This window comes from Pygocentrus nattereri, chromosome 7 (assembly GCF_015220715.1).
Source record: "Pygocentrus nattereri isolate fPygNat1 chromosome 7, fPygNat1.pri, whole genome shotgun sequence".
NCBI classification, from domain to species: Eukaryota; Metazoa; Chordata; class Actinopteri; order Characiformes; family Serrasalmidae; genus Pygocentrus; species Pygocentrus nattereri.
This window is the reverse complement of record NC_051217.1, coordinates 26,470,266-26,495,572: the sequence shown is the minus strand read 5'-3', so window position 1 is coordinate 26,495,572 and position 25,307 is coordinate 26,470,266. Positions and strand designations below refer to the sequence as shown.

Here is a 25,307-nt window from a genome sequence, read left to right as displayed (position 1 = left end):
CATTTGGTGTTCTACACTAGTTTTGTATCTTAGCTAAAAGGGTTCTGTACAGAACCATGGTGCTCTGATCTTTCCTTCACAAGATTGGAACCACTTCTGCTGCTCTACAGAAGCATTTTTAAAGGTTTCTGTAAAGAATCAAATAAGATATAAAGATCCAGAGAACCATTAATCCATTCCCATGGTTCTTTGGGTTCCACTGTCGGTTGTTTTTATTTGCTTTTTTTTGTTTTCATTACAAAAATTCACTTAATGTCTCAAACATTATGACTTCATTTTCTTGCACTGTTGACTTAATATCTTGAAATAATGACTTATTGTCTTTAAATACTAACTTGTCAAAATAATGTTTTAAATATTCTTTAACTGTGTGTGTATGTGTGTGTGTGCGTGTGTGTGTGTGTGATTTAGAATATATTCGTAAATCAGTAGGTTAATATAAAAGATACGTTTCTATTTTGTTGTTTACGTTTGACCCAGTGCGGCTCAGCCAATCAGCTTCCTACCACAGCTGCTACTGCCCAATCCCAGCAGCAGACGGCGGGGCTTTTCCCGAATGCGGGTGGGAAATGAAATAACAGCGCGTACCGGCCGAGTCTGTTTGGCCCACTGAGAGTTTATGGACGAGCTGAAGCGGAGGAGGACGCGGTAGAAGGAATTTCGGTGGACGCTCGATTCGGACAGCCTAATATTTGGGACGGGAAGGGAGAGATAGAGAGGAGGGACGAGTGGAGGATGAGTTTGAAGGGTTTGGAGCGGACGGTTGGACCCCGGAGTTGACATGCTGCCTGCTTCTCACTCTCCCTCCCACTTTTTTTTGTCCCTTCCCAAACCAGGAAATCATCGCTGAGCTGCTGCTCGCTTCCCTCTGAGGGCGGATTCATGACCGTCTCGTCCGCGTTTGACCGCTTGTTCTGTCTGTTTTGGCTCTGATCTGTGAAGAAGCCAAGCCTGTGGAGCGGTGGAGAACCTGAGGTCCAGCCATGAGGTGAGAGCAGATTTGAAAAAGGCAGGTTTGATCCTTTTTGCGCTTATGTGCGCGTCTCTCTGCGGGACAGCAGCACAAAAGCGCCTGGAATAAAAAGCTCCAGCACAAAGGAAACTTTCTGAGTGTGTTCTGCCTCTTTGATTGGCCTGCAGTGTGAATAGGCTTCAGGTCAGGAGGTCAGGCTGTGTTTAGTAGTAGTTTAGCAGGTTAGTTTGGGCAGCAGAGTGAACGGGTGCTTTTGATGGCTTTAGAGGAGGTCTTGTCTAGGGTGGGCTCATGTGGCTGCTCATCTGACAGGCTTTTGGACAAGTCTTCTCCAGTTTTCTAACCCCCCCCCCCCCCCCCCACTGTTTTTGGATTTTTCCCGTTCCACCTTAAATGGTGCAGCGGTTGGTGCACCAGAATGCGCCTGAATGTAACTGCTGTAATGTAACTTCCAAAAAGCAGCATATTGTTTTGTTTTCCTAGGCTATTCCTCTTGTTTATTTTGTGATCCCTCCTTTATAGATCTGATCTTGAGCTTTCTGATCAGGGTTTCCACTTCAGGTTCCATTTCTTTCACACTTTATATTCTTTTATTTTATTTTATTTTATTCACATTCAGCCCATCAAAGTCTATTGATCTCCACTCACTGAGGATGACTGGGCTATTCAGGTACATGAGGAACCTTTTTTTCCTTCCTTCTCCTTCTTTCTTCCCTCTCTCTCTCTCTCACTCACTCACCCACATCGGCAGCCCTGTTTGGATCCTCCTCTGGGAGTTGGCCAAAGAACCCGGAAGTGAATGGAGCGGCATTCCTCACCCTGTCCCGGCCTGTTCAGGCCTGGGCTGGGATCATTCCTGCCCTCACTTCACTTCCAGCCTATGCTATAGAAATGCATTCAGTACGGATGTAAATATGAGCGTAAAACACAGAGGCTGTTGTTTTTGTGCTGTGGTTCTTATATAATGTGGTTGAAAGCAGCCAGAACCGACCTGAGTTCCTTATCAGAGAACGCCAGAGGCCTCATTGCTGAAAGGCTGTGCATGTAAACCTTTTAACAGCATCGCCTTTTGTCACAGTTTATGATATCGTACTAATAAAATAAAATGTGGTCTGAACGTCACAGATACAGTCATGTAGTCGTGTTAAATAGAAATGTATGTAAGCAGTATTCACAATAAAATAGTGTAATAACTTTTATTCATGTAGCAAATTTCATACAAATGCAGCTCAAAGTGTGTCTAAATACAAACAAACAAGTAACAATGAAGAGAAAAACAATGGAATAACAAAATAAAGTCAATCTAAATAAAAATGAATATTACTTTTAGAAATAAAACCAAAAAAACTGTCTAATGCTAATTTCTGCTAGCGTGTACATGAGATTTTCCATTGTATGTTAGCATCAAGCTAACTCTAAGTCTCATCACAGTTTACAGAATTGTGTTAAAATAAAATGAGAAACATGTTCTAAAGGTCACAGAGATGTATTTTTATGATATTTACAATAAAGTGATCATTATAATTGACTAACGTTATTCATGTAGCAGTTCTTATAATAAAGCGCAGCTCAGTGTTACAGCATAAACACCAATAACTGAGTGAGAATGAGAGAAAAAAACTACAGAATAACTAGCAAAATAAAAAGCCCACTGCACATCGCTGTCAGATTAGCTGCTGGATTTGGTGCTGACATCCGAGATCTTCATCCATCCATCCATTCCATTTTCCAAGCCGCTTCTCCGTCAGGGTCGAGGGGGGATGCTGTCTTCGGGCGAAAGGCAGGATACACCCTGGACAGGTCGACAGTCCATCGCAGGGCAGACAGACAGACACAGACAGTCACTCACACACTCACACCTAGGGGCAATTTAGCATGTTCAATTGGCCTGACTGCTTGTCTTTGGGCGGACACCGGAGAACCCAGAGAAAACCCACGCAGACACGGGGAGAACATGCAAACTCCACACAGAGAGGACCCCGGTCACCCGGCCAGGGAATCGAACCCAGGCCCTCCTCACTGTGAGGCGACAGCGCTACCCACCACGCCACCAAGATCTTCCAAGGTCCGAGATCTTCACCAACATGAAATTCCGCTTACAACCCCAATTCCAATGAAGTTGGTGCATTGTGTAAAACATAAATAAAAACAGAATACGATGATTTGCAAATCCTTTTCAACTTCTATTCAATTGAATACACTACAAAGACAAGATATTTAATTTCCAAACGGATAAACTTTATTCTTTTTTGCCAATATTCACTCATTTTGAATTTGATGCCTACAACACATTCCAAAGAAGTTGGGACAGGGGCATGTTTACCACTGTTTTACATCACCTTTCCTTTTAACAACACTCAATAAGCGTTTGGGAAATGAGGACACTAATTGTTGAGGCTTTGTAGGTGGAATTTTTTCCCATTCTTGCTTGATGTATAGTTGCTCAACAGTCCGGGGTCTCTGTTGTCGTATTTTGCGATTTATAATGCGCCACACATTTTCAATGGGAGACAGGCAGGCAGGCCAGTCTAGTACCCGCACTCTTTTACTACGAAGCCACACTGTTTTAACATGTGCAGAATGTGGCTTGGCATTGTCTTGCTGAAATAAGCAGGGACGTCCCTGAAAAAGACGTTGCTTGGATGGCAGCATATGTTGCTCCAAAACCTGTATGTACCTTTCAGCATTAATGGTGCTCTTTGGCCCAGAGGACACAATGTCCATGATTTCCAAAAACAATTTGAAATGTGGACTCGACAGACCACAGGACACTTTTACACTTTGCGCCAGTCCATCTCAGATGAGCTTGGGCAGAGAAGCTGGTGGCGTTTCTGGGTGTTGTTGATCTATGGCTTTCGCTTTGCATGGCAGAGTTTTAACTTGCACTTGTAGATGGAGCGACGAACTGTGTTCACTGACAATGGTTTTCTGAAGTGTTCCTGAGCCCATGTGGTAATATCCGTTACAGAATGATGTTGGTTTTTAATGCAGTGCCACCTGAGGGATCAAAGGTCACAGGCATTCAATGTTGGTTTTCTGCCTTGCTGCTTACTTGCAGAGATTTCTCCAGATTCTCTGAATCTTTTGATGATGTTATGGACTGTAGATGATGAAATTCCCAAATTCCTAGCAATTGCACGTTGAGAAACGTTCTTAAACTGTTGGACTACTTGTTCATGCAGTTCTTCACAAAGTGCTTGTGAACAACTGAGCCTTCCAGGGATGCTCCATTTATACCCAATCATGACACTCACCTGTTTCCAATTAACCTGTTCACCTGTGGAATGTTACAAACAGGTGTTTTTTGAGCAATCCTCTACTTTCCCAGTCTTCTGTTGCCCCTGTCCCAACCTCTTTGGAATGTGTTGCAGGGATCAAATTCAAAATGAGTGAATATTTGCAAAAAACTAAGTTTTTTCATTTGAACATTAAATAGCTTGTCTTTGTAGTGTATTCAATTGAATATAGGTACAATTGAAAAGGATTTGCAAATCATCGTATTCAGTTTTTATTTATGTTTTACACAACATCTCAACTTCATTGGAATTGGGGTTGTAGAACAAACTACTAGAAACTTTAATGTGCCACCACTGTATCAGGTTTTTATCGTTAGTGTCACACATTAGAACCATAATTTGAAAATCATCAGCAGCTTCTGCTAATCAAAACACTCCCATAGCAGCCATGCTAATTTCTATATGAGAATGTCCATTATATGTTAGCATCAAGCTAACTCTAATCCTATACACGTGGACCTTTGACAACGAAGCTTGTTCTGGATATTGTGGTGTTTTTGGGCGACGTGGTTATGAAATCGTAGCTGATGATTAATTGTCATATAAATATTTGTGTTTTTTGTCTTCATGTTAGTTGTTTGCGGTCGATAAAGCCTAAAATGTTCACTCAAACAGCCGTTTTCAGTTCAGTTTTTTAAAGAGAAGAAATGTTGATGTTGGGCTGTTTTAGGTTCATTCGTATAAGGACTTCTGTGTTGAACGGAGTAGAGCAGAGGGCTGTGCTTCTTCTCTGCATTTGAAGCTGCATTTAGACTGAAACCTTGAGTTTCTTGTGAGAACCCAAACGGTACAGTGTTTTGCAATTTGCGTTTATCGACGGGATACATTTTGCCAAAAAAAAGGTTAGGAGCTTAATCCCCACCCAATGAATGACTATCCGGATACACCCCCAATGTTTTCATGAGCTCGAGCGTGTCTTCCTTCTCAGTGCTGTTCGAGATGAGTTTCCAGCTGAGTTTCTGAGGGATGTAGAGTTCTGTCTGCTCCCCCTTCTGCTGTGCCACAGTTTAGCACTGAGCACTGAGCGCTGAGTGCTGCTCTGAGGAGGGGCTGTATCAGGCGGTCGCAGTGGGAGTTTGTGCAAGCAGAGCTGATCTAAAGATCCAAAGATTTCCACTGAAACTGCAACAACTTTGACTGAATTACAGTGACGGGATTTCAAAGTGTCCACAGCAATTACTGAATAAGTGAACACCAGCCACACTTCACTGGTCATCTCCACCAGCAGAGGAACATGGACAGTTATGCAATATTAATGATTTAAAAAGTGTTATTTTTGGTTTAGAACCTTATTGATGCGATATATACTGTTGCATTTACACTTTGCAAATTAGTTTCTCTTTTTCTTAGTCGTAATGCAGAAACAGTCTTACACAAAAGAACAGAGATGCTAGAATCTCATCTGAGCGGCAGCAACTGTGTGATCTGAGTCGGGAATAACGGAATACTCGGAAAAATAAAATGGGCCTGTGAACAGACGACGTTCTTCACTTATTCTGTATTCTGTTTATTAGTCTTTTATACAAATGGAAGGGCTACTCATTTTGTTTATATCTGCAGTGGACTGTCCAAAGCATGTAAGCCCCCTGGGCCTTGGGATCCCAAAGGCTTTAGAAATGACCTCAGTGGTGGGGACACTGTTGTCCTATCATGGGTGACTGTGGTGCTGCAGTCAGTCAAAGGTTTTCTGTGTTTTTCTTCTGTACCTCTGAAAGCCCTGAAAGACCCTGATGTCATGTTGTCGTTCTATAGTTGACATCTTTAATGACTCAGTAGTTCAGAGGATCCAGTGGCGTTCAGGTGAATATGTGCTCAGGTGTCACATTTGAATCGTGTTTGTTTTCTGTTGATTTTTTTTAAACAGCTGATGAAGACAAACAGCTCAGACCTGTAGTTCATAATACAGGCGTGACAACTTCAGAACCAAACACACTTAAAAAGTTCTGTTGACCTGATTCAGATGTTTACACCGCTCCTCACACCAGCCTGAATAAAGTCGGTTAATGAAGAACGTCCACAGAAGAGTCCTGAGTCAGCATGGCAATTTGAATCATGTAAAGTTAAAGAAACTTTTAAGCAGCTATTTTTTCATGCGTGTTTATGGGTTTATGGGTCTAAACAAAGTTACTAAGCCAGACTTCTGCGTCTTGGAAGGTGAAGGGCTGGATTTTGGCACTGAACGTGACAGAGAACCACCTTCTTTAAGAGAAAATTGACTGATGTGACAGCTGACCAATCACCAGCTGTCTTTTTGCATGATGTTTGGAGCAGGCGGTGCAACAGAAGCTGCTGTATTGCTGAGGGTATCTGGGGTTCGGCAACTGTTTTGTGTCAGTTAAGACGCCAGGATACAATTTACTAGCAGACAAGAGCTTCAAGTGACTTTGAAAGACAGAAAGCTGAACTTTTAAAAATCCACATCTGTATTTTTTACTGTAAAAGGCTCACGCACGCAAGGCCAGGTGAGATGTGAGCATAATAGTTGTGGTGATGTGGCAAAAGTATAATCACATTTCTAGTTCCAGAAACTGAGTAGTTCACTGTTGAGCTGGACACTATGGCATAAATATTCTAGCACAATTCCTCACAATATACAATAAAATCACAGTATTTATTTTTTCTGGTGTCTGGTAATTTAGCACAGACAAAGTCTGTCATAAATTCCAACATCAGTCCAGTTAAACTGGACTCCTCGTAATCGAACATGCAGTGGGGCATGTTCTTTTAAAACTCCAGCCTGATGAAGCTTCATGAGCCACGTTACAGTCTGCTATCAGCGCTGAGGTCCAGCCTGCGGTCTGTAATAAGTCCAGTCATTCCTCCGCTCTGTGTGTCACTCAGGAAATGTTTCATGTCTGATTAACGGTGTTGGAGTGATTCAGTGGTGTTATCTGCTCAGGCCCTGCTGGGACCGCCCACTAACCACTTCCTCTGCTGGATGCCGCTCCAGGCCTTGCTCTGGTCACCCATGGACTGTCCACCAGCTGCGGTTTGAAGGAGGGAAGTGTTGGGCATTTCATGTGTTTAAAAATGAGCAGTGCCAGCACCCTTGCTAATGAGAGCGTGTAACACTGTTACATTTTTTATTAGTTCTTAATTTAACTGGCAAAACATAAACAGAGCTGTTTGGTGTGAAACGCTTACCGAGTCAGAACTGTTCATAGTGGTGGTGAAAGGAACCAGACTGCCCCCTCTAAAAGCTCCTCACAGAAAGTTCCTACATGAAATGGTTCTTAATTCACTGCCTGATGACTGAGACGCTGTTTTATGATAGTTTAGAGAACTTCATTCATGGTGGAGGGAGACATGCAGGGCGCTGTGCAGCAAATAGTCCCCAAAGAAAACGTATTATTACAGATTTTCCAGTATTTTCCGTCATCAACATTCCATATAAACTCAGAAGACTTGTGTAGGTCCTCTGGTGGTTATGGATGGTAAATAAAATGTCTGTATCTGTGTTGTAGTCATGAGGACGCCTGGTTCCCATCACCACCACTGTAAAGACAACTGGACTGTTTCACACCTAACTGCTCTGAATCTCTTTACAAATGTAGGTTAGTTAGCGAATGCGCTTCATTTAAAATCCACTACATTATGGTGATTTATAGGAAATAGTTATGGAATCAGATTCAGTGTCAGTGAGTTCTAAAATATGTCTGAAAAATGGTATGGATGTGTCACTAGTTTGTTTCACAGCTGATTTATATATATTTATGTATATGGTAATTAACCATCAGCTAATATGTCGTGATCATGATCTTGAGCCCTGTCAAACTGTGTTTTGTTGATCTCAGGTTGATTCCAGTTTATATATTTATTCCATCTTGATACGATAATTATTAGTCAGTTAATTTGAACAAATAATCGAATATCTAGCACCGTGTTTTTTCTATGGTGGTAGTTTAGGATCTCAGTTGGTAAGAATATTGCCAAACATTTTATCGTTACAGCTCTGAACATTTACAGATCACGGTTAAAGCTGATTAATCGATTATTAGTTGTTTAATTTCACAGATAATCGAATATCCAGCACTGTGTTTTGTTTTTCTTTCTGTTTTGTTTGTAATGTTGGTAATTTAGGTCTTGGTGAGCCTCAATTGGTCAGCACGTTACCACCCATTTTTTTATTTATTGTTACAGCTGTGAACATTTACAGGCTGCATTTAAGCTGATTAATTGATTATTAGTCAGTTAATCTGAATCATTTGCAAATATAATCGAATATTTAGCACCGTGTTTTTTCTATGTTGGTAATCTGGCTCTTAATAGACCTCAGTTTGTCTGAAAATGGGCAAACGTTTACAGACCAAGTTTCTATGGTATAATGTGAGGACCGTGATGAATCAGACGTGTAGTGTATCTGTGATCCGAGTTCTGTAGACTGCCGTCTGTGAGTTGCTCGTTCTCTCAGCGTTCCTGTGGAATTCCACTCTGAGGGTGTTTGTGGGATTCCTGCGCTGTGTCGTTCGCCTCCCCGCTTGTTCAGCTTGTGTAATTGTTTCTCTTCCTGCTGCTACACGTTTCTTCTCGTCAGGCCGTTTTAATGTGGCTGCTGAAACAGACGCGTCACTTCTGAAACATTAACGCCATTAAAGGCTGAAAGCGTATCGATTGGCTCTTATTACCTTCTTTAATGTCTTTCATTCGAGGCCTGACTGACTTCAGACGGTCATTAAAGAGCCCATATTCCACATTTCTCTCAGATTAGCCCCCCCAAGGTCCTCTTACAACCATCATGTGGATTTGTGTTCCAAAAACAGTCATCATTCAATTTCCAACCTCTCTTGATCTCTCACTGTTACACAGGTTGCTTTCATTACTGTGTCTTTAAGAGTGTATGTAATTGAGCTCTCTTCTGATTGGCTGGCCTACATAGTAGAGCTGCACATTATTGACCTAGAATGCGATGTTTGATAAAGCTCATGATGACGATATGAGAAGTGATATATAAATGTTAAAATAATGTGTCTTTGTCTGGACGTGACACTGGTGCGGACATTTTTCTGGGATGTCTAAATGGAAATATATCTAACATCTCTTTAAACTGCTTGAATAAATAGCAACATGCACAACGTTACAAAAGCACCCTTACTATTTTCAAAATAAAAAGAAATGAGATGTTAACAATGACTTAGTCAGTGTCGCCTCAGCAGACTTTCTATCAAGGCTATAAAACAAAGTTATTATTCCAAACTTATTATTCCAGATTTTCCACTATTTTCCATCATCAACATTCCATATAAACTCAGAAGACTCGTGTAGGTTCTCTGGTGGTTCTGGATGGTAAATAAAATGTCTATATCTGTGTTGTAGTCATGGCGACGCCTGGTTCCTATAACCACCACTGTAAAGACATCTGAGTTGATCAGTGAAGTGGTCAGACGGATGTCCCTGATGCTCCACTTGTCCCCCCACCCTTTTAAATTTGATCTGGATGCTCTGCTGACCAGTCAGTATTCAGCATTGGAGGAGGTTCTGCTTTTCTGTGAATCACTTCCTCTCAGGATTTCTTCCCTGTCGTAATTCAGGATTTTAGTGAAGTGGCTTTGTGGCCGGATCTGCCACTGAAACACGTCATTTAAATAATAAAACTTCTTAAACAGGCTTATTATTCAGTTATTATACCATGGGCCTGTTCAGTTTCCACTGTGAAGTATTCAGCAACTCCTATTAATTATTCCGTATCTACTTTGAATAGTTCAGTATTTACTATGAATAGTTCAGTATTTACTATGAATAGTTCAGTATTTACTATGAATTGTTCAGTATTTATTATGAATATTTCAATATCTACAGTAAAGCTAATGAGTTCATACCCAATAAGGCTGTTGAAGTATACCCTGAAAAGGCCGTTTTAAGGTTTGATTATTGTGACTGTGTCGTTCTGTGTGCTGTTGTGTATCTCAGGGAGTTTGTGCTTAATCCTCAAACTGTCGGTGCAGATCGTCACTTGGGGACTTTAAGCAGTCTGGGAGCAGAGTGGAGTTTAAGGATTTCCAGGAATTAAAAATAGTTCAGTGAAAATGCAGTAAGAACAGTCAGAGTTGATCACAGGCCGCTCAGAGCTCATTGCTGCAGATCTGCGTTTCTCTGTTTAGTCGTCAGAAGATTCAGCGTTTTAAAGCCTGAACTACTGTATGTTTAACCAGTTGAGTTGCTTTTATACTGAAGTCATTTTTGAATGATGCATGTTTCAGTATCAACACACTACTAATCCCTGTAGTTCAAAGATCTGTTTAGTCTCTGTGACGACTTCAGTCCGGACTGAGTTTAGTTCAGTAGCTATTCCAAAATAACAGCTCCTCCCTTCATAATCTCATCATTAACTCCAGATCAGAAAACAGCATCACACAAACATGCTAACCAGACTAAACCTCCTAAATCCTGTCCTAACTTTAGGATGAACCACAACAGGGTCCTAACCTCTGTTTAAGGTCCGTTTCTATGTTTTTTTGGCAGCTGTGTCAGGCAGCGTAGTTCACTACCAGCAAAATGAGATCCATTTATTTCTGCTGTAAAACGCAGCTTTCACTGGGAGATGTTTTTCTTTTCTAACTCTGCATTTTAAAAATCTCATACGCTGCTGACTCAAACTCCACTGCCCCTCTGATCACCTTCATGTGTTAATGTTGATGATGTAATATTACAGTGATGGTAGTGAATAATGAGGAGACGGAGCTGAACATATGTCTGTTTATTAGGAGGAGGAACGTTAGTGTGCTCAGCTAAAGCGTTTGGGAAATAGAAACTGAAACTGGGTAGCGGCGACGGGCGACTCTGATAAACAGCAGGTGGCGCTCTGATGAGCTTCATTACTTACAGTTTATGACTCTAGTTCTGTTTGAGTTTTTTTTACACCAGTAAAAGCAGCCTAACTCACATTTGAACACTATTCTGATTACGTGTTTACATTTCAACTGTGTGTGTGTGTGTTTGGACGGTTGCTAGGAAACAGACAGACAGCTCATTGACTACTCTGGTTGAGTAGGTTAAGATCTCCTAACTGGAGATCAGAGGCTGTGAGATCAGATTTGTAAATTAAGATCAGATTTGATTCTGCAATGTGAATCAGTGTAAGGTATTGTGTGTGTGTGTGTGTGTGTGTGTGTGTGTGTGTGTGTGTGTGTGTATAAATATATATATATATATATATATATATACATATATATATATATATATATATATATATATATATATATATATATATATATATATTGGACGTGTTTTACTGAAGAAGTTCTAAGTGTGTCTTTATTTGAAGCTGAAAAAGGAACAAAAACCTAAAACAGAAAATATATTTTGGACAAATGAAACTGAAAGTGTGTCTTGGACTGAAACCTTAATTTGAAAATGTGGTTTATAATGTTTTTTAGTTTTAGTAATTATTTAGTTTGGATTAATATTAATAGAATTATGACTGTTAATGATTAGCTGTCTCCTCTCTGAGTGCTGCTCTGTGAGCTTTATTATTATTATTATTATTATTATTATTATTATTATTATTATTAGAATTATCATTATTATTAGTAGTAGTAGTATTATTAGTACTATTAGTGTTATCTAAGTTAAGTTAAGTTAAGTAATACTTTTTTGATCCCACAACCGGGGAAATTCCACCTCTGCATTTAACCCATCCGTGAAGTGAAACACCACATACACACTAGTGAACACACACACTAGGGGGCAGTGAGCACAGTTGCCCGGAACAAGTTGGTGGTGTTCGCTGTTAAACATTATATAATCATTATAATATATATCAGTTTGTGTAGTTTTACAGTCAGTGTGTGTTTTTACTGGATTTACTGTCTGACTGAAGGCAGTGAGGCACTAATGCTAAGCAGGTTAGCCTGTTTCCTCTGAACTGGACTGAATACTGATCGTGCGGTCAGACTGAATGGGCAGCTGCAGGTTCATTACACTAATTTAGCACTTAAAGTGAATCTTATTGAGGCGTCTCGCTGACCGGAACTTTCACTGATGCTAGTTAACTAGTTTGTCATTTTTTGCTGATTAATGTTTTTTTCTCTTTAAAATAATTTCCTCCATTAAAAGTGAAGGAAGCCGTGTTTCAGTGCAGCGGAGCTGATTCAGTTAGGAACTGTTCATTACTGAGCCGGTTCGGTTAGGAACTGTTCATTACTGTGACGATTCGGTTAGGAACTGTTCATTACTGTGACGATTCGGTTAGGAACTGTTCATTACTGTGACGATTCGGTTAGGAACTGTTCATTACTCAGCCGATTCGGTTAGGATCTTCTCATTACTGAATAGACGCAGTAATGAACAGTTCCTAACTGAATTCAGCCTGTAATGCAGAGAAATGACATAAAAGAGTAGAATGGATAGAGAAAGTGTGAGAGGGAAAGAAAGGAGAGAGAGAGAAATGGGAGAAATTCTAATAGTGTGACTGGGAAGTGAGGAAGAAAGAAAGAGAGAAAAAAGATAAGTGTGTGAGGGAAAGTGAGATAGAAAGAGAGAAGAGAGAGGGAGTGTGCAAGAGAATAATAGAGGGAGAGATAATAAAGTGACAAAGAATGGGAAAAAAGTGATAGAGAGGGAAAGAAAAGAAAGAGGGAGAGAATGAAAGAAAGAAGTGAGAAAGAAATGTGAGCGTGTGTGAGAGAGAGAGAGAGAGAGAGAGAGAGACAGCAATAAAAAGTAAGAGACGAGAGAGGGTAGAAGGGACAGAGAAAATGAGGGAGAGAGATGGGGGAGGGAGACTGAGGAGAGAGAGAGAGAGAGAGAGAGAGAGAGAGAGAGAAAAAAAACAATAAAAAGTAAGAGATGAGAGAGGGAGGAAGGGACTGAGAGAAAATGAGGGAGAGAGATGGGGAGGGAGACTGACTGGAGAGAGAGAGAGAGAGAGAGAGAGAGAGAGAGAGAGAGAGAGAGAGAGAGAGAGCAACAAGAAGTAAGACACAAGAGAGGGAGGAAGGGACAGAGAAAATGAGGGAGAGAGATGGGGGAGGGAGAGGGAGATGGATAGGGAGGGAGAGAGAGAGAGCGAGAGAGATAGGGGGAGAGAGAGGGAGGAATGGAGGAGGAGGAGGGGATTATGGGCCTGACTGAACTTGCAGCGCTAAGACTCGAGCCTTTTACAGTCATTTTCCCCAGCAGGAGCATCCACTTCCTGTTAACTCCTCATTGACCAGCACAGAGACACTGAACTCCACCTCAACACATTCATGCACAGTCCAGACCAGATTAGTGACCTGGATTAAGACTAAACCTTGACTAAAGTGAATTCCTATGGGGAGACTGCCAGACTCAGACACAACTCCAGAGTTTCCTCTGAAATGAAGGTGTTTTTAGTGAGTTGGTGCTGCAGTAACAGCCTCTACTCTTCTGGGAAATCTTCTAGATGTTGAACATTGCTGTGAGGATCTGATTGAGCGTTAGTGAGGTCAGGTGTTGATGTTGGATGGTCGGTTCTGGGTCACTCCAGCTCATCCCAGAGGTACTGGATATAGCTCCATCACTCCAGAGAACACAGTTCCACTGCTCCACATCCCAGTGCTGGGGGGCTTTATACCCCTCTAGCGCACGCTGGGCGCTGGACATGGAGGCCCACTGTTGTCAGCAATACCACTTGTTCTTTAAATTATTCATAATAAGAGTTAAGAATAAAGAGAATTCTTCATAAGTTCTTTGAAGAATCGCTTTTTTCTTAAGAATGAAGTTAAAAACCACACATTTAATAAGATGTGACACATTTAAGCCCTGCTGTGCAGATGGTCCTCAGATCTACTCGGCCCTCTCCCCAATCAGCTGTGGTCATCTCCACTCACTCTGTAAGTGTCTGAGTTCATCACTAACCGGATGGGACAGAACTTGGTGCTCTTTGGGGCAGTCGTGGGCTGGAGGTTAGGGATCTGGCCCTGTGACCGGAAGGTTGCCGGTTCGATCCCCAGGGACTCATGACTGAGGTGTCCTTGAGCAAGACACCTAACCCCCAACTGTTCCCCGGGCGCCGTGGATAGGGCTGCCCACCGCTCCGGGCAACTGTGCTCACTGCCCCCTAGTGTGTGTGTGTGTTCACTAGTGTGTATGTGGTGTTTCACTTCATGGATGGGTTAAATGCGGAGGTGGAATTTCCCCGGTTGTGGGATCAAAAAAGTATCTCTTAATCTTAACTTAAATGTACACAGTGGGCAGAGAGCGTTAGAAGAGCTAACACTGGACACTTTAAACCAGCCTGAAAACAATCCTGTCTGAGCAGCTTTCAGCTCAGTTTAAACACCGTCAGCTCAGCTGCTCTTCTCTCCTCTAGCGCTGCACTTTTCTCATCAGTGGTCTGCTGGACCCACCACATTACTGCTTTTATATCAGTACCACCGTAATCATTTCTGTAAAAATACCAGATGTTTAAAATATCCATGTCCAACATAGGGTTCTCCTTTAGCAGCTGTAGCCAATCAGCAGCCTGTCCATGCTGTCCACCCTCACACACACACACACACTGACTCACACACACAGACACACATACACACACACTCACACACACAAATATACACTCTCTCTCTCACACACACACATACACTCTGTCACACACACACACATACACTCTGTCACACACACAGACACACATACACACACACAAATACACTCCGTTACACACTCACACACAAATACACTCACACAGACACATACCCCCACACACATTCACACACACACACACAAACACACATTCTCACACACACACACACACACACTCTCACACAGACACATACACTCACACACACAGACACACATAGAGACACACACACACACTCTCACACACATACAGACACACATGCGCACACACACACAAATACACTCACACACACATATTCTCTCTCTCTCTCACTCACACACACACACACACACACACACACACACACACTTGCCCTCAGACACACATACACACACACACACACACACACACACACACACACACACACATACATACAAATACACTCACACACATACACACTAACAGCAGGCCATGTAGGAGGAGAACAGAGTGAAGGACACAGCACCTCCTCACTTTTACTCCCTGCAGGTTCAGCCCAACACCATGTGTAATATAAATGTGTTGGGGGTGAACAGAGTGTTGCACTGAAAATGGGTTGTTTTACATGTTCTTCACAGAAAATGAGCACAGACCAAGAGTCTGATGCTGAAATAATAATAAACCACATCATTTTCTCTTTTGGTAAACACTGAAAATGAGTCTCACAGACCTGAACAGCACACACGGGTTGATTTAACATTTCTGTCTCCTCTTTCAAATGTAGTGTTTAAATAGAATAGAAAGCCTTTACATATAAGCATATAAATAATAATAATATGATAATATTAATAATAATAATAATGATAATATCAAATGATTAAAGGAATAAGAAGTGATGTTCCTAATAACAGGCGTCAGTAGTGCTCATATCCAGTGTTTTCAGCTATCTGTGTTGGTGGAATGTAGAGCTCTGATGGCTCAGAGACAGAAACTGCACTTAAATCTGTTTGTGTGGCTTTTAAAACAAGTTCTAATCATCGTAACGTTATCTTTGTGTTTCATCACTTGTAAAGCACTTTGACAGGTACTAGAAAAACCAATGTGCCGTCAGACTCTCCTGTGAATCCGGCCTCTGTTTAGTTATAGTGTGAATGTAAACAGAGATTTTGATCAGAGTGCTGAGTGGAGTGAGAATAAACACCTCAGTCCTAATCTGTAGTCCTAATCGATAGTCCTAATCTGTCGTCCTTATCTATAGTCCTAATCCGTGGTCCTAATCCGTGGTCCTAATTGGTAGTCCTAATTGGTAGTCCTAATTGGTAGTCCTAATCGGTGGTCCTAATCTGTGGTCCAAATACGTCATCAGGGAGGATCCGGAGAAACGTCTGACTGACCAGCTAACAACATTCACAGATAATGTTGATAACGTTTCTATGGCGATAGAAGAAAATGATCTAGAGCACGTTCTACTGGAACCTGTTTAACTACATTACCTGTCTGTGTTATATGTCACTGTGATTGAGCCGCATTCTCTGTGTTAGATTACACTCTTAACAAAGACCTTTAAGGTAAAGACAGTGGTTCTGTATGGAACCACAAGCATTCAGAGAACCCTTTACATGCTTGAATGGGTTCTCTGCATGGTGAAATGGTTCTTCAGATTGATGGAGAATGTGTTGTATGTGGTTCTAAATAGCACCATTGTAAACAAGCTTGACATCATAACAATAGTGGATCCCACTTCAAACAAATTGTGAATAGAACCAAATACAGCACATTCTCCATCAAGCTGAAGAACCATTTCACCATGCAGAGAACCGTTTTAAACATGCAAATCGTTCTTTGAGTGTTCATGGTTCTATGCTCTTAAAAAAAAGATGGTTCTTTGAACACTCAAAGAACCCTTCATCATGATAGTGTTCTTAAGCATGTGCTGTAGATGTTTCTATGTATAACTATGTATTTTTATAACTATGTATCTAGGTATTTTTTGAAAAGGGTTCTATATGGCATCCAAAAGGATTGTTCTATTGTTACAGTAGATGAACCCTTTTGAGAGAACACTTTAATCATGTTGATGGTTCTTTGAGTGTTCATGTTTCCATTAAGAGCCACGCTCCTCACTAAAGAACCCTTGAAGAACCATGTGGAGCTGTGTGGCTCTGCTGGTTGAGTGCGCTATAAGCTCAGTGCTGCTTTATTTGTATTAATAATTCACTCTTCACTCTGTTTCCCAGCTTTCTGTGTTCATTAAAACTGCATCACTTCCTTCTGCGCTCCTCCTCTTCATCCCTTCCTCTTCATCCTCTACTGCTACTCCTCGGAGTAGAAAGATATCCGTATGAATAAGGTGTTCAGGCTGTGTGACTCTCAGATCTCCTGTTATTGTTTGTAAGGGATCTCAGGCCCGTTTGTCTGAGCTGGACTCCTTCAAGCTCCTCGGTCCTGGAGCTCTGATGTTGGTTTTTGGAGCCTGTGTGTAAAAACATCTTAAACAATCAGCCTCTGCTTGATAACTGTGTGTGGTGGAGAGGTTTGGGGGTGGGATTAATGGGCACTGAGGGCACCAAGAAGGAGTTTGAACCAACTTGACAGAACTAATAACAACAACAACAAATAATAATTAGGGGTGGGCATTATGGTAGTATTTTATCACTATACTAATCAATTTTGTCACAGTATCCTTTTCTCTCCACAACCCTGAGGGAGAAGCGGCTTAGAAAATGTGTGTGTGTGTGTGTGTGTGTGTGTGTGTGTGTGTGTGTGTGTGTGTGTGTGTGTATCCTTTCCTCTAGATGGCTGATCACTTTCATATATTTCATACTTGAGAATTAAGTTTGTTTTTATGGGTTAATATAACTCCCCAGTATATTCGGAGTATACTGTGGATATGGCCAGTATATTCGGAGTATACTGTGGATGTGGTCAGTGTATTCTGAGTATACTGTGGATGTGGTCAGTGTATTCGGAGCATACTGTGGATAATGGTCAGTGTATTCAGAGTATATTGTGGATATGGTCAGTGTATTCTGAGCATACTGTGGATATGGTCAGTGTATTCGGAGTATACTGTGGATATGGTCAGTGTATTCGGAGTATACTGTGTATTCTTTACATGTTACATTTACAGCATTTAGCAGACGCTCTTATCCAGAGCAACTTACAAGAAGTGCTTTGTCTATCTAGAGAAAGTATCTTTGCTAGTTACCAGTAGGTTAGAGAGAACGTCGGTCCTGAGCTCAGATACTGCTAGACACAAAATGTCACTGTTGATACAGAGAGAAAAAGGAACAGAGTTGAACACAGAGAGCAATACAATATAATACACAAAAGCTGTATAGTACATTACAATCAATACTTAAGTCAGCTGTATAAAGAGGCTTCAGTCTGCGTTTGAAGACAGTAAGAGACTCTGCTGTACGGAATGCCAGTGGGAGTTCGTTCCACCACCTGGGTGTCAGTACAGAGAACATATCCACAGTGTACTCAGAATATACTGACCATAAACATAAGTTAGGACCCTGTTGGGGTTCATCATAAAGTTAGTACAGGATTTAGGAGGTTTAGTCTAATTAGGATGTTTATGTGATGCTGTTTTCTTCCATCTGACTGAATTAAGCTCTCTGGTCACTCAGCTGGACTGAAGGCGCTGAAGTGCCGTATGTCTTTATGCTCTGCTCCCTGTACTGACAGGCCTTATTGGGTATTACTGGAAACAGGAAGTGTGCTGCAGCCACAAAATGATGTCACAGGAAGTAAGAGATGTTATCACTGTTTTGGGAGAGAGAGAGAGAGAATGAAGGAATGAGGGTGGGAGTGTGAGGCTGAAGCCCTGCAGACCTGCAGAAATGTAAACATTTACAGTGCAGTTCAGCCGGTCTGACTCTCTGTGTCACTGACAGATTCATATTAGTAGTCATTCTATAGATAATAAGAGACTCTATTTAGTTATTCATATTATTGTATTACAATGTTGGTCATAATCAATAATTGCTAAAATGCTATTTAGAATTGTGCATCATCACTGCATCATTATCGGTCATTACTGCAGTGTTATTTGACCACTAATGAGTGGTCTTTACTGCAAAACTACTCATCATTACTGGTCATCACTGCATCGCTATTGGTCATTACTGAGTATTATTAAATGTTATTAGTCTTTATTAGTCTGCAACACTGCATCACAGTAAACCATTACTGATCAACACTGCATCACTGTTAGCCATTACTGATCGACACAGCATCACTGTAAACCATTACTGATTGACACTGCATCACAGTAAACCATTACTGATCAACACTGCATGACTGTAAACAATTACTGATCAACCCTGCATGACTGTAAACAATTACTGATCAACACTGCATCACCCTTAGCCATTACTGATCAACACTACATCACTGTTAGCCGTTACTGAACGACAGTACATAATTGTTAACCGTTATTGGTCACCACTGCATCACTGTTAGCCGTTACTGACTGCGACTGCGTCATTGGTAGCCGTTACTGATCGACACTGCATCACTGTTAGCCGTTCCTGATTGCCACTGCATCACCGTTAGCCGTTACTGATCGACACTGCATCACTGTTAGCCGTTACTGATCGACACTGCATCACTGTTAACCGTTCCTGATTGCCACTGCATCACTGTTAGCTGTTACTGATCGACACTGCATCACTGTTAGCTGTTACCGATCGATACTGCATCGCTGTAAACCATTACTGATCAACACTGAATCACCATTAGCCGTTACTGATCGACACTGCATCACTGTTAGCTATTATTAATCGACAGTGCATCACTGTTAGCTGTTACTGATCGACACTGCATCACTGTTAGCCGTTCCTGATTGCCACTGCATCACCGTTAGCCGTTACTGATCGACACTGCATCACTGTTAGCCGTTACTGATCAACACTGCATCACTGTTAACCGTTCCTGATTGCCACTGCATCACTGTTAGCTGTTACTGATCGACACTGCATCACTGTTAGCTGTTACCGATCGATACTGCATCACTGTTAGCCATTATTAATCGACAGTGCATCGCCGTTAGCTGTTACTGATCGACACTGCATCACTGTTAGCCATTATTAATCGACAGTGCATCACTGTTAGCTGTTACTGATCGACACTGCATCACTGTTAGCCGTTACTGATCGACACTGCATCACTGTTAGCCATTATTAATCGACAGTGCATCACTGTTAGCTGTTACTGATTGACACTACATCACTGTTAGCAGTTATTGATCGACACTGCATCACTGTTAGCTGTTACTGCCTGCCAGTGCATCATTGGTAGCCGTTACAGATTGACACTGCATCACTGTTAGCCATTACTGATTGACACTGCATCACTGTTAGCAGTTATTGATTGACACTGCATCACTGTTAGCCGTTACTGATCAACACTGCATCACTGTTAGCAGTTATTGATCGACACTGCATCACTGTTAGCCGTTACGGCTAGGTTTCCTTATATACAATGAAAAGCTTACTTTGCTCCTCGCTAAGAATGCCAGATATAACATTAAAAATACAAAAGAGTATATATACAACCATATATATTAATCAAGAAACAGTGCAATGTATAAATTACAGTGGTATGGATGGATAGTGCTGTGCCTTGCCGGGAACATGATTATCTGCAGCAGAAATGAGTGGTAAAGTGCAATAGTGCAATTGTAAACATGTGCTACAGTTAAAGTGACAGTAGTTGCAGGTTATTCCTGAGGAAAGTGTTCTTTACCAGTGGGATACACATCACACGTCTGTACCTAAGTCTGGCAGACCGAAGTGTGAATAGTTATTTCTGGTTCAGAACTCTGATTGCGGTGGGGAAGAAGAAGTTCTTTAGTCTGGAGGTCTTGCACATCGTGCTCCTATACCTCCGGCCTGAGGGCAGAGGTTTGAACAGACCGTGCTGGGGGTGGGTGGGGTCTTTGATGATGGAGGCAGCTTTCCTTTGGACTCTATGGTTGTAAATGTTCTGCAGAGAGTGCAGTGGAGAATTGGTGATCTTCTCTGCAGTCTTCACCACTCTCTGTAGGCATTTACGATCCATCACGGTCAAGCTGCCGTACCACACGGTGATGCAGCTGGTCAGGAGGCTCTCAATGACGCAGTTGTAGAAGTTGCTGAGGATCACCGGAGACATCCCAAACCTCCTCAGCCTCCTCAGGAAGTACAGCCGCTGTTGAGCCTTTCTGACTAGCTGCTTGGTGTTCAGTGACCATGTGAGGTCTTCACTGATGTGGACACCCAGGTATTTAAAGCTGCTCACCCTTTCCACCTCGAGCTCCCGGATGAAAAGTGGCCGATGAGGTCTCCTCTCCTTCCTCATGTCCACTATCAGCTCCTTTGTCTTGTCCGTGTTGAGGATGAGGTTGTTGTCATCACACCATGACACCAGTCTGGTCACCTCCCTTCTGTAGGCTGCTTCATCTCCACCAGTGATACGTCCTATCACTGCTGTGTCGTCAGCAAACTTCAGGATGATGTTGTCCTTGTGGGAGGCGACACAGTCATGGGTGAACAGGGTGTAGAGAATAGGGCTGAGGACGCAGCCCTGTGGAGTGCCGATGTAGGTGGTGATGCTGGCTGAAGTCCTGTTGCTGATCCTGACAGACTGGGGCCTGCCAGTCAGAAAGTCCAAAAGCCAGTCACAGAGGGTGGGGTGCAGGCCGAGTGTGGAGAGTTTGTGGGTGAGTTTGTGTGGGATGACCGTATTGAAGGCTGAGCTGTAGTCAACAAAGAGCATCCTGATGTAGGAGTCTTTGTTTTCCAGGTGGGAGAGGGAGTAGTGAAGGGCAGCAGCGACTGCGTCCGAGGTGGATCTGTTGTGGCGGTAGGCGTACTGCATCTGTTGTGTCCGGTATGCTGTCTTGTATGTGGGCCAGCACCACTCTCTCAAAGCACTTCATAATGATTGGAGTGAGTGCTACTGGTCTGTAGTCATTCAGGCTGGTGGGGGGGCTCTTCTTAGGGATGGGGACAATGACTGTCCTTTTGTAGCAGGTGGGAACAATGCTCTGGCTGAGAGAGAGATTGAAAATGGAGGTCAGTACATTAGCCAGCTCGTTCGCACATGCTCTGAGGGCCCGCCCAGGAATCTTGTCTGGTCCTGGTGCCTTGCGGGGGTTGATCTTTCTCAGAGTTCTGCAAACCTGGCCTGTTGATACTGACAGAGGGGGGGACAGGGGTTGTGTGGGCTGTGTGTGTGTGAGCCTCTCGGTGCTAGTGCTGGAGGTTTCGAAGCGGGTGTAGAAGGTGATGAGGTCGTCCGGTAGGCTGTCTGTGGAGCTGATGTTGCTGGTGATGGTCCTGTATTCTGTGATGTGTTGTAGGCCTTGCCACATCTGCCTGGAGTCAGCAGTGGAGTAGAAGCCATCCAGTTTCTCCCTGTACTGCCTCTTGGCTGCTGTGATGACTTTCCTCAGTCTGTACTTCGCAGCTTTGTACTCTGTCTCATTGCCTGATCTGTATGCAAGAGAGCGAGCACGGAGCATGTGTCGTACCTGACTGTTAATCCAGGGCTTCTGGTTGGGGAACCTCTTCACTTGTGTGGTGGGCACGATGTTATCCACACACGTGCTGATGTAACCAGACACGTGTTCAGCATATTCCTGAATGCTGACAGAAGAGTCCTCCGTAGTGGCTGCAGCTTTAAACACATCCCAGTCTGTTGTAGCAAAACAGTCCTGCAGTATGCTCTCAGTCTCCGGAGACCATACTTGAACTGTTTTGGTAACCGGATGTGATTGTTTCAGCCTTTGTCTGTAAGCCGGGTACATGAACAAGGAGATGTGGTCAGAGAGTCCAAAGTGGGGGCGGGGTGCAGCCCTGTATGCACCGCGTACATTACTGTACACGTGATCCAGGATGTTTTTGTCATGAGTTGGAACGTCCATGTGTTGGAAGTATTTCGGAAATACAGTCCATAAGTTGCACTGGTTGAAGTCACCGGCAATGATAAACACGGCATCAGGGTGAGCCGTCTCTAACGCGCTGATGACGTCATGGAGTTTGCCGAGCGCTGCCGCAGAGTTAGCCCGCGGATTAATATATACAGATGTTAAAAATACAGCACAGAATTCCCTTGGTAAATAATAGGGACGACATTTTAACAGCAGGAACTCCAGATCTGGTGAGCAGTGCTTATAAACGGTCCGTATGTCTCTACACCACGCGTTGTTTACAAACACATACACACCGCCACCCTTAGCCTTACCGGAGGCTGCCGTGCGATCTCCGCGATGCACAGAGTGAGTCTCTAGCTGGATAGCACTGTCCGGTACTCTGTCTGAGAGCCAGGTTTCAGTAAAAATTAGAGCCCAGCACTCTCTTGTTTCCCGCTGAGATGTTATCCTAGCTCTCAGCTCGTCCAGCTTGTTCTCCAGTGACCGCACGTTAGCTAGCAAGAGGCTAGGCACTGGTGGTCGGCTAGCGTGAGCCTTTAGCCTAGCATGCAGCCCTCCCCTCTTGCCTCGCTTGCGTCGCCGCCTCTGGAGCGCTCTCCTCGGATCAGCGTGCTCACTCGCGGTCGGTAGGTCTGGGTCTTCCTGGTGGTGGTGGTGGTGGCTGCGGGAGCGGAAAATGGGTTGTAGCTCCGGTGGAATAAAGCCGCTAAATCCGTGCATGTTGTCTTTTGCGATGTCCAGCAGAGTTTGTCTGTCAGTCTGATCGACACTGAATCACTGTTAGCCATTACTGATCAACACTGCCTCACTGTTAGCCGTTACTGATCGACGCTCCATCACTGTTAGCCATTACTGATCGACGCTGCATCACTGTTAGCCGTTATTGATCGACGTTGCATCACTGTTAGCCGTTATTGATCGACGCTGCATCACTGTTAGCCGTTACTGATTGACACTGCATCACTGTTAGCTGTTACTGATTGACACTGCATAACTGTTAGCCGTTATTGATCGACACTGCATCACTGTTAGCCGTTACTGATCGTCACTCCATCACTGTTAGCCGTTACTGATCAACACTGCATCACAGTTAGATGGTGTGCAGTTGTGCAGTTGTCAAATGATTGGACTGAGTAGAAAAATATGAATAAGTTATGAGTTAAAGGGGTACAAGGACGGAATCCTGAGGCACTCCCTGAGTACCAGAGGTGAGGATAATATTAATACGTTCATCGCCTCCTAGTAAGACAGAACTGAGACTACTCGAGGGCTAATCTGCAGATGACAAAGGATCCATCCCTTATGAGATTGAACACACATTTGAGGGGTTTGTGAGACAGATATGACATTTAGTCGTTACTCTGTGTGTGTTTGTGTTGTCTCTCCTGTCGATGGAATACAGGAACACTTCTGTCATTGTTTTTGCTGCTGGAAAAGTTTTGTCTCTGAAGTGCAGATCAATCCTGATCCCTCTTGTGTTTTTCTCTCTTTTTCTCAGCGAGTCCAGCATCTGTCAGGCTCGTGCTACGGTAATGACCTACGATGATGCGAATAAAAAGTGGATTCCGGCAGGTACCGGCCCACAGGTCTTCAGCAGAGTTCAGATCTACCACAACCCCAGCAGCAACGCCTTCAGAGTGGTCGGCCGCAAGATGCAGACTGACCAACAGGTGCGTTTCAATGGTCAATCACTAATCATTCCTATTAATTTTCGGCCTTGTGATCTGTTTCATGCCCATATTAGGAAATCTGGGTTTTCTCAGTTTTTTCCGAAATTGCTGCTGTAGCGCTTTGGGATGAACAAAAATGTTCAATGTTTTTCTCCTGCATTTCACCAGCTTGTCTGAATTATGACGTCATTTAGGAGTTAAAAAATGAAAAATACTTCAAGCAAACAGTCCTGACCACTGAAATGGCGTCATATGAAACAGAGTCTATTATTAAACATTAACAGTGTTTTATACCAACACAGCTGCTCAAAATGCAGCCTGGAACTGACAGAGCTGATTGTAGATTATTTTAACTGATTGTATCTGTGCAGTGTTAATGGGCCTTTTTTAGTCCTGAATAGCCCTATTTGGGTGGGATTAGTATTATATGGGGATGTGGGTAACAGAATTTTACAGGTGTTTTTCCGTGATTTTGGTCCCGTCTGAATGTGCTATATGTCATTTTTATCAAATTTAGTAATTTCTGCCATCTTTTACTTTCCATCTATTGAGCCATAGACATAACTCATTTTATATTAATCTGTGTAAATTTGGTAAAAATGCTGTTACAAGTTTCTTAAGTAGTGTTTGTTGATTTTTCTCACCTCGCGTCCAACTCAGAATGTAGAGTTTACAGACAGAAAGTTTAATTTTAAGTTTTTTTTAAGTTGGCTGTTTACGGTGAATTCCTTAGCTGAAGGTGATGCTAATGGGGCACTGCATTCACTCCTGACAGCCAGGTGGATGGTTAGGGTGAACAGAGTGAAGGTGGTACACCTTCTCTGGAGTGAAGGCGGTACATAAATCGAATAGCCGCTCCCACCTCTGTCATTTAAGCTGCGTTCGTGACCGTGGCTCTGGTTTAAATGAATTGGCTGAGAGATTGATCGGTGTAGAGTTGATCAAGGGTGGG

General features: G+C 42.8%; 1 protein-coding gene across 2 annotated transcripts in view; it reads left to right on the top strand.

Moving 5' to 3' along the window:
• Positions 1-596: 596 nt before the first annotated feature.
• vaspb (vasodilator stimulated phosphoprotein b) overlaps positions 597-25,307 on the top strand; it is a 40,149-nt gene continuing 15,438 nt past the window's right edge. For both annotated transcript variants that reach the window (XM_017686312.2, XM_017686311.2), the window contains exons 1-2: positions 597-988; positions 24,184-24,355. In XM_017686312.2, coding sequence (XP_017541801.1) covers positions 984-988; positions 24,184-24,355 — 177 coding nt within the window. In that variant the 5' untranslated portion in view covers positions 597-983. The remainder of the gene's footprint in view (positions 989-24,183; positions 24,356-25,307) is intronic.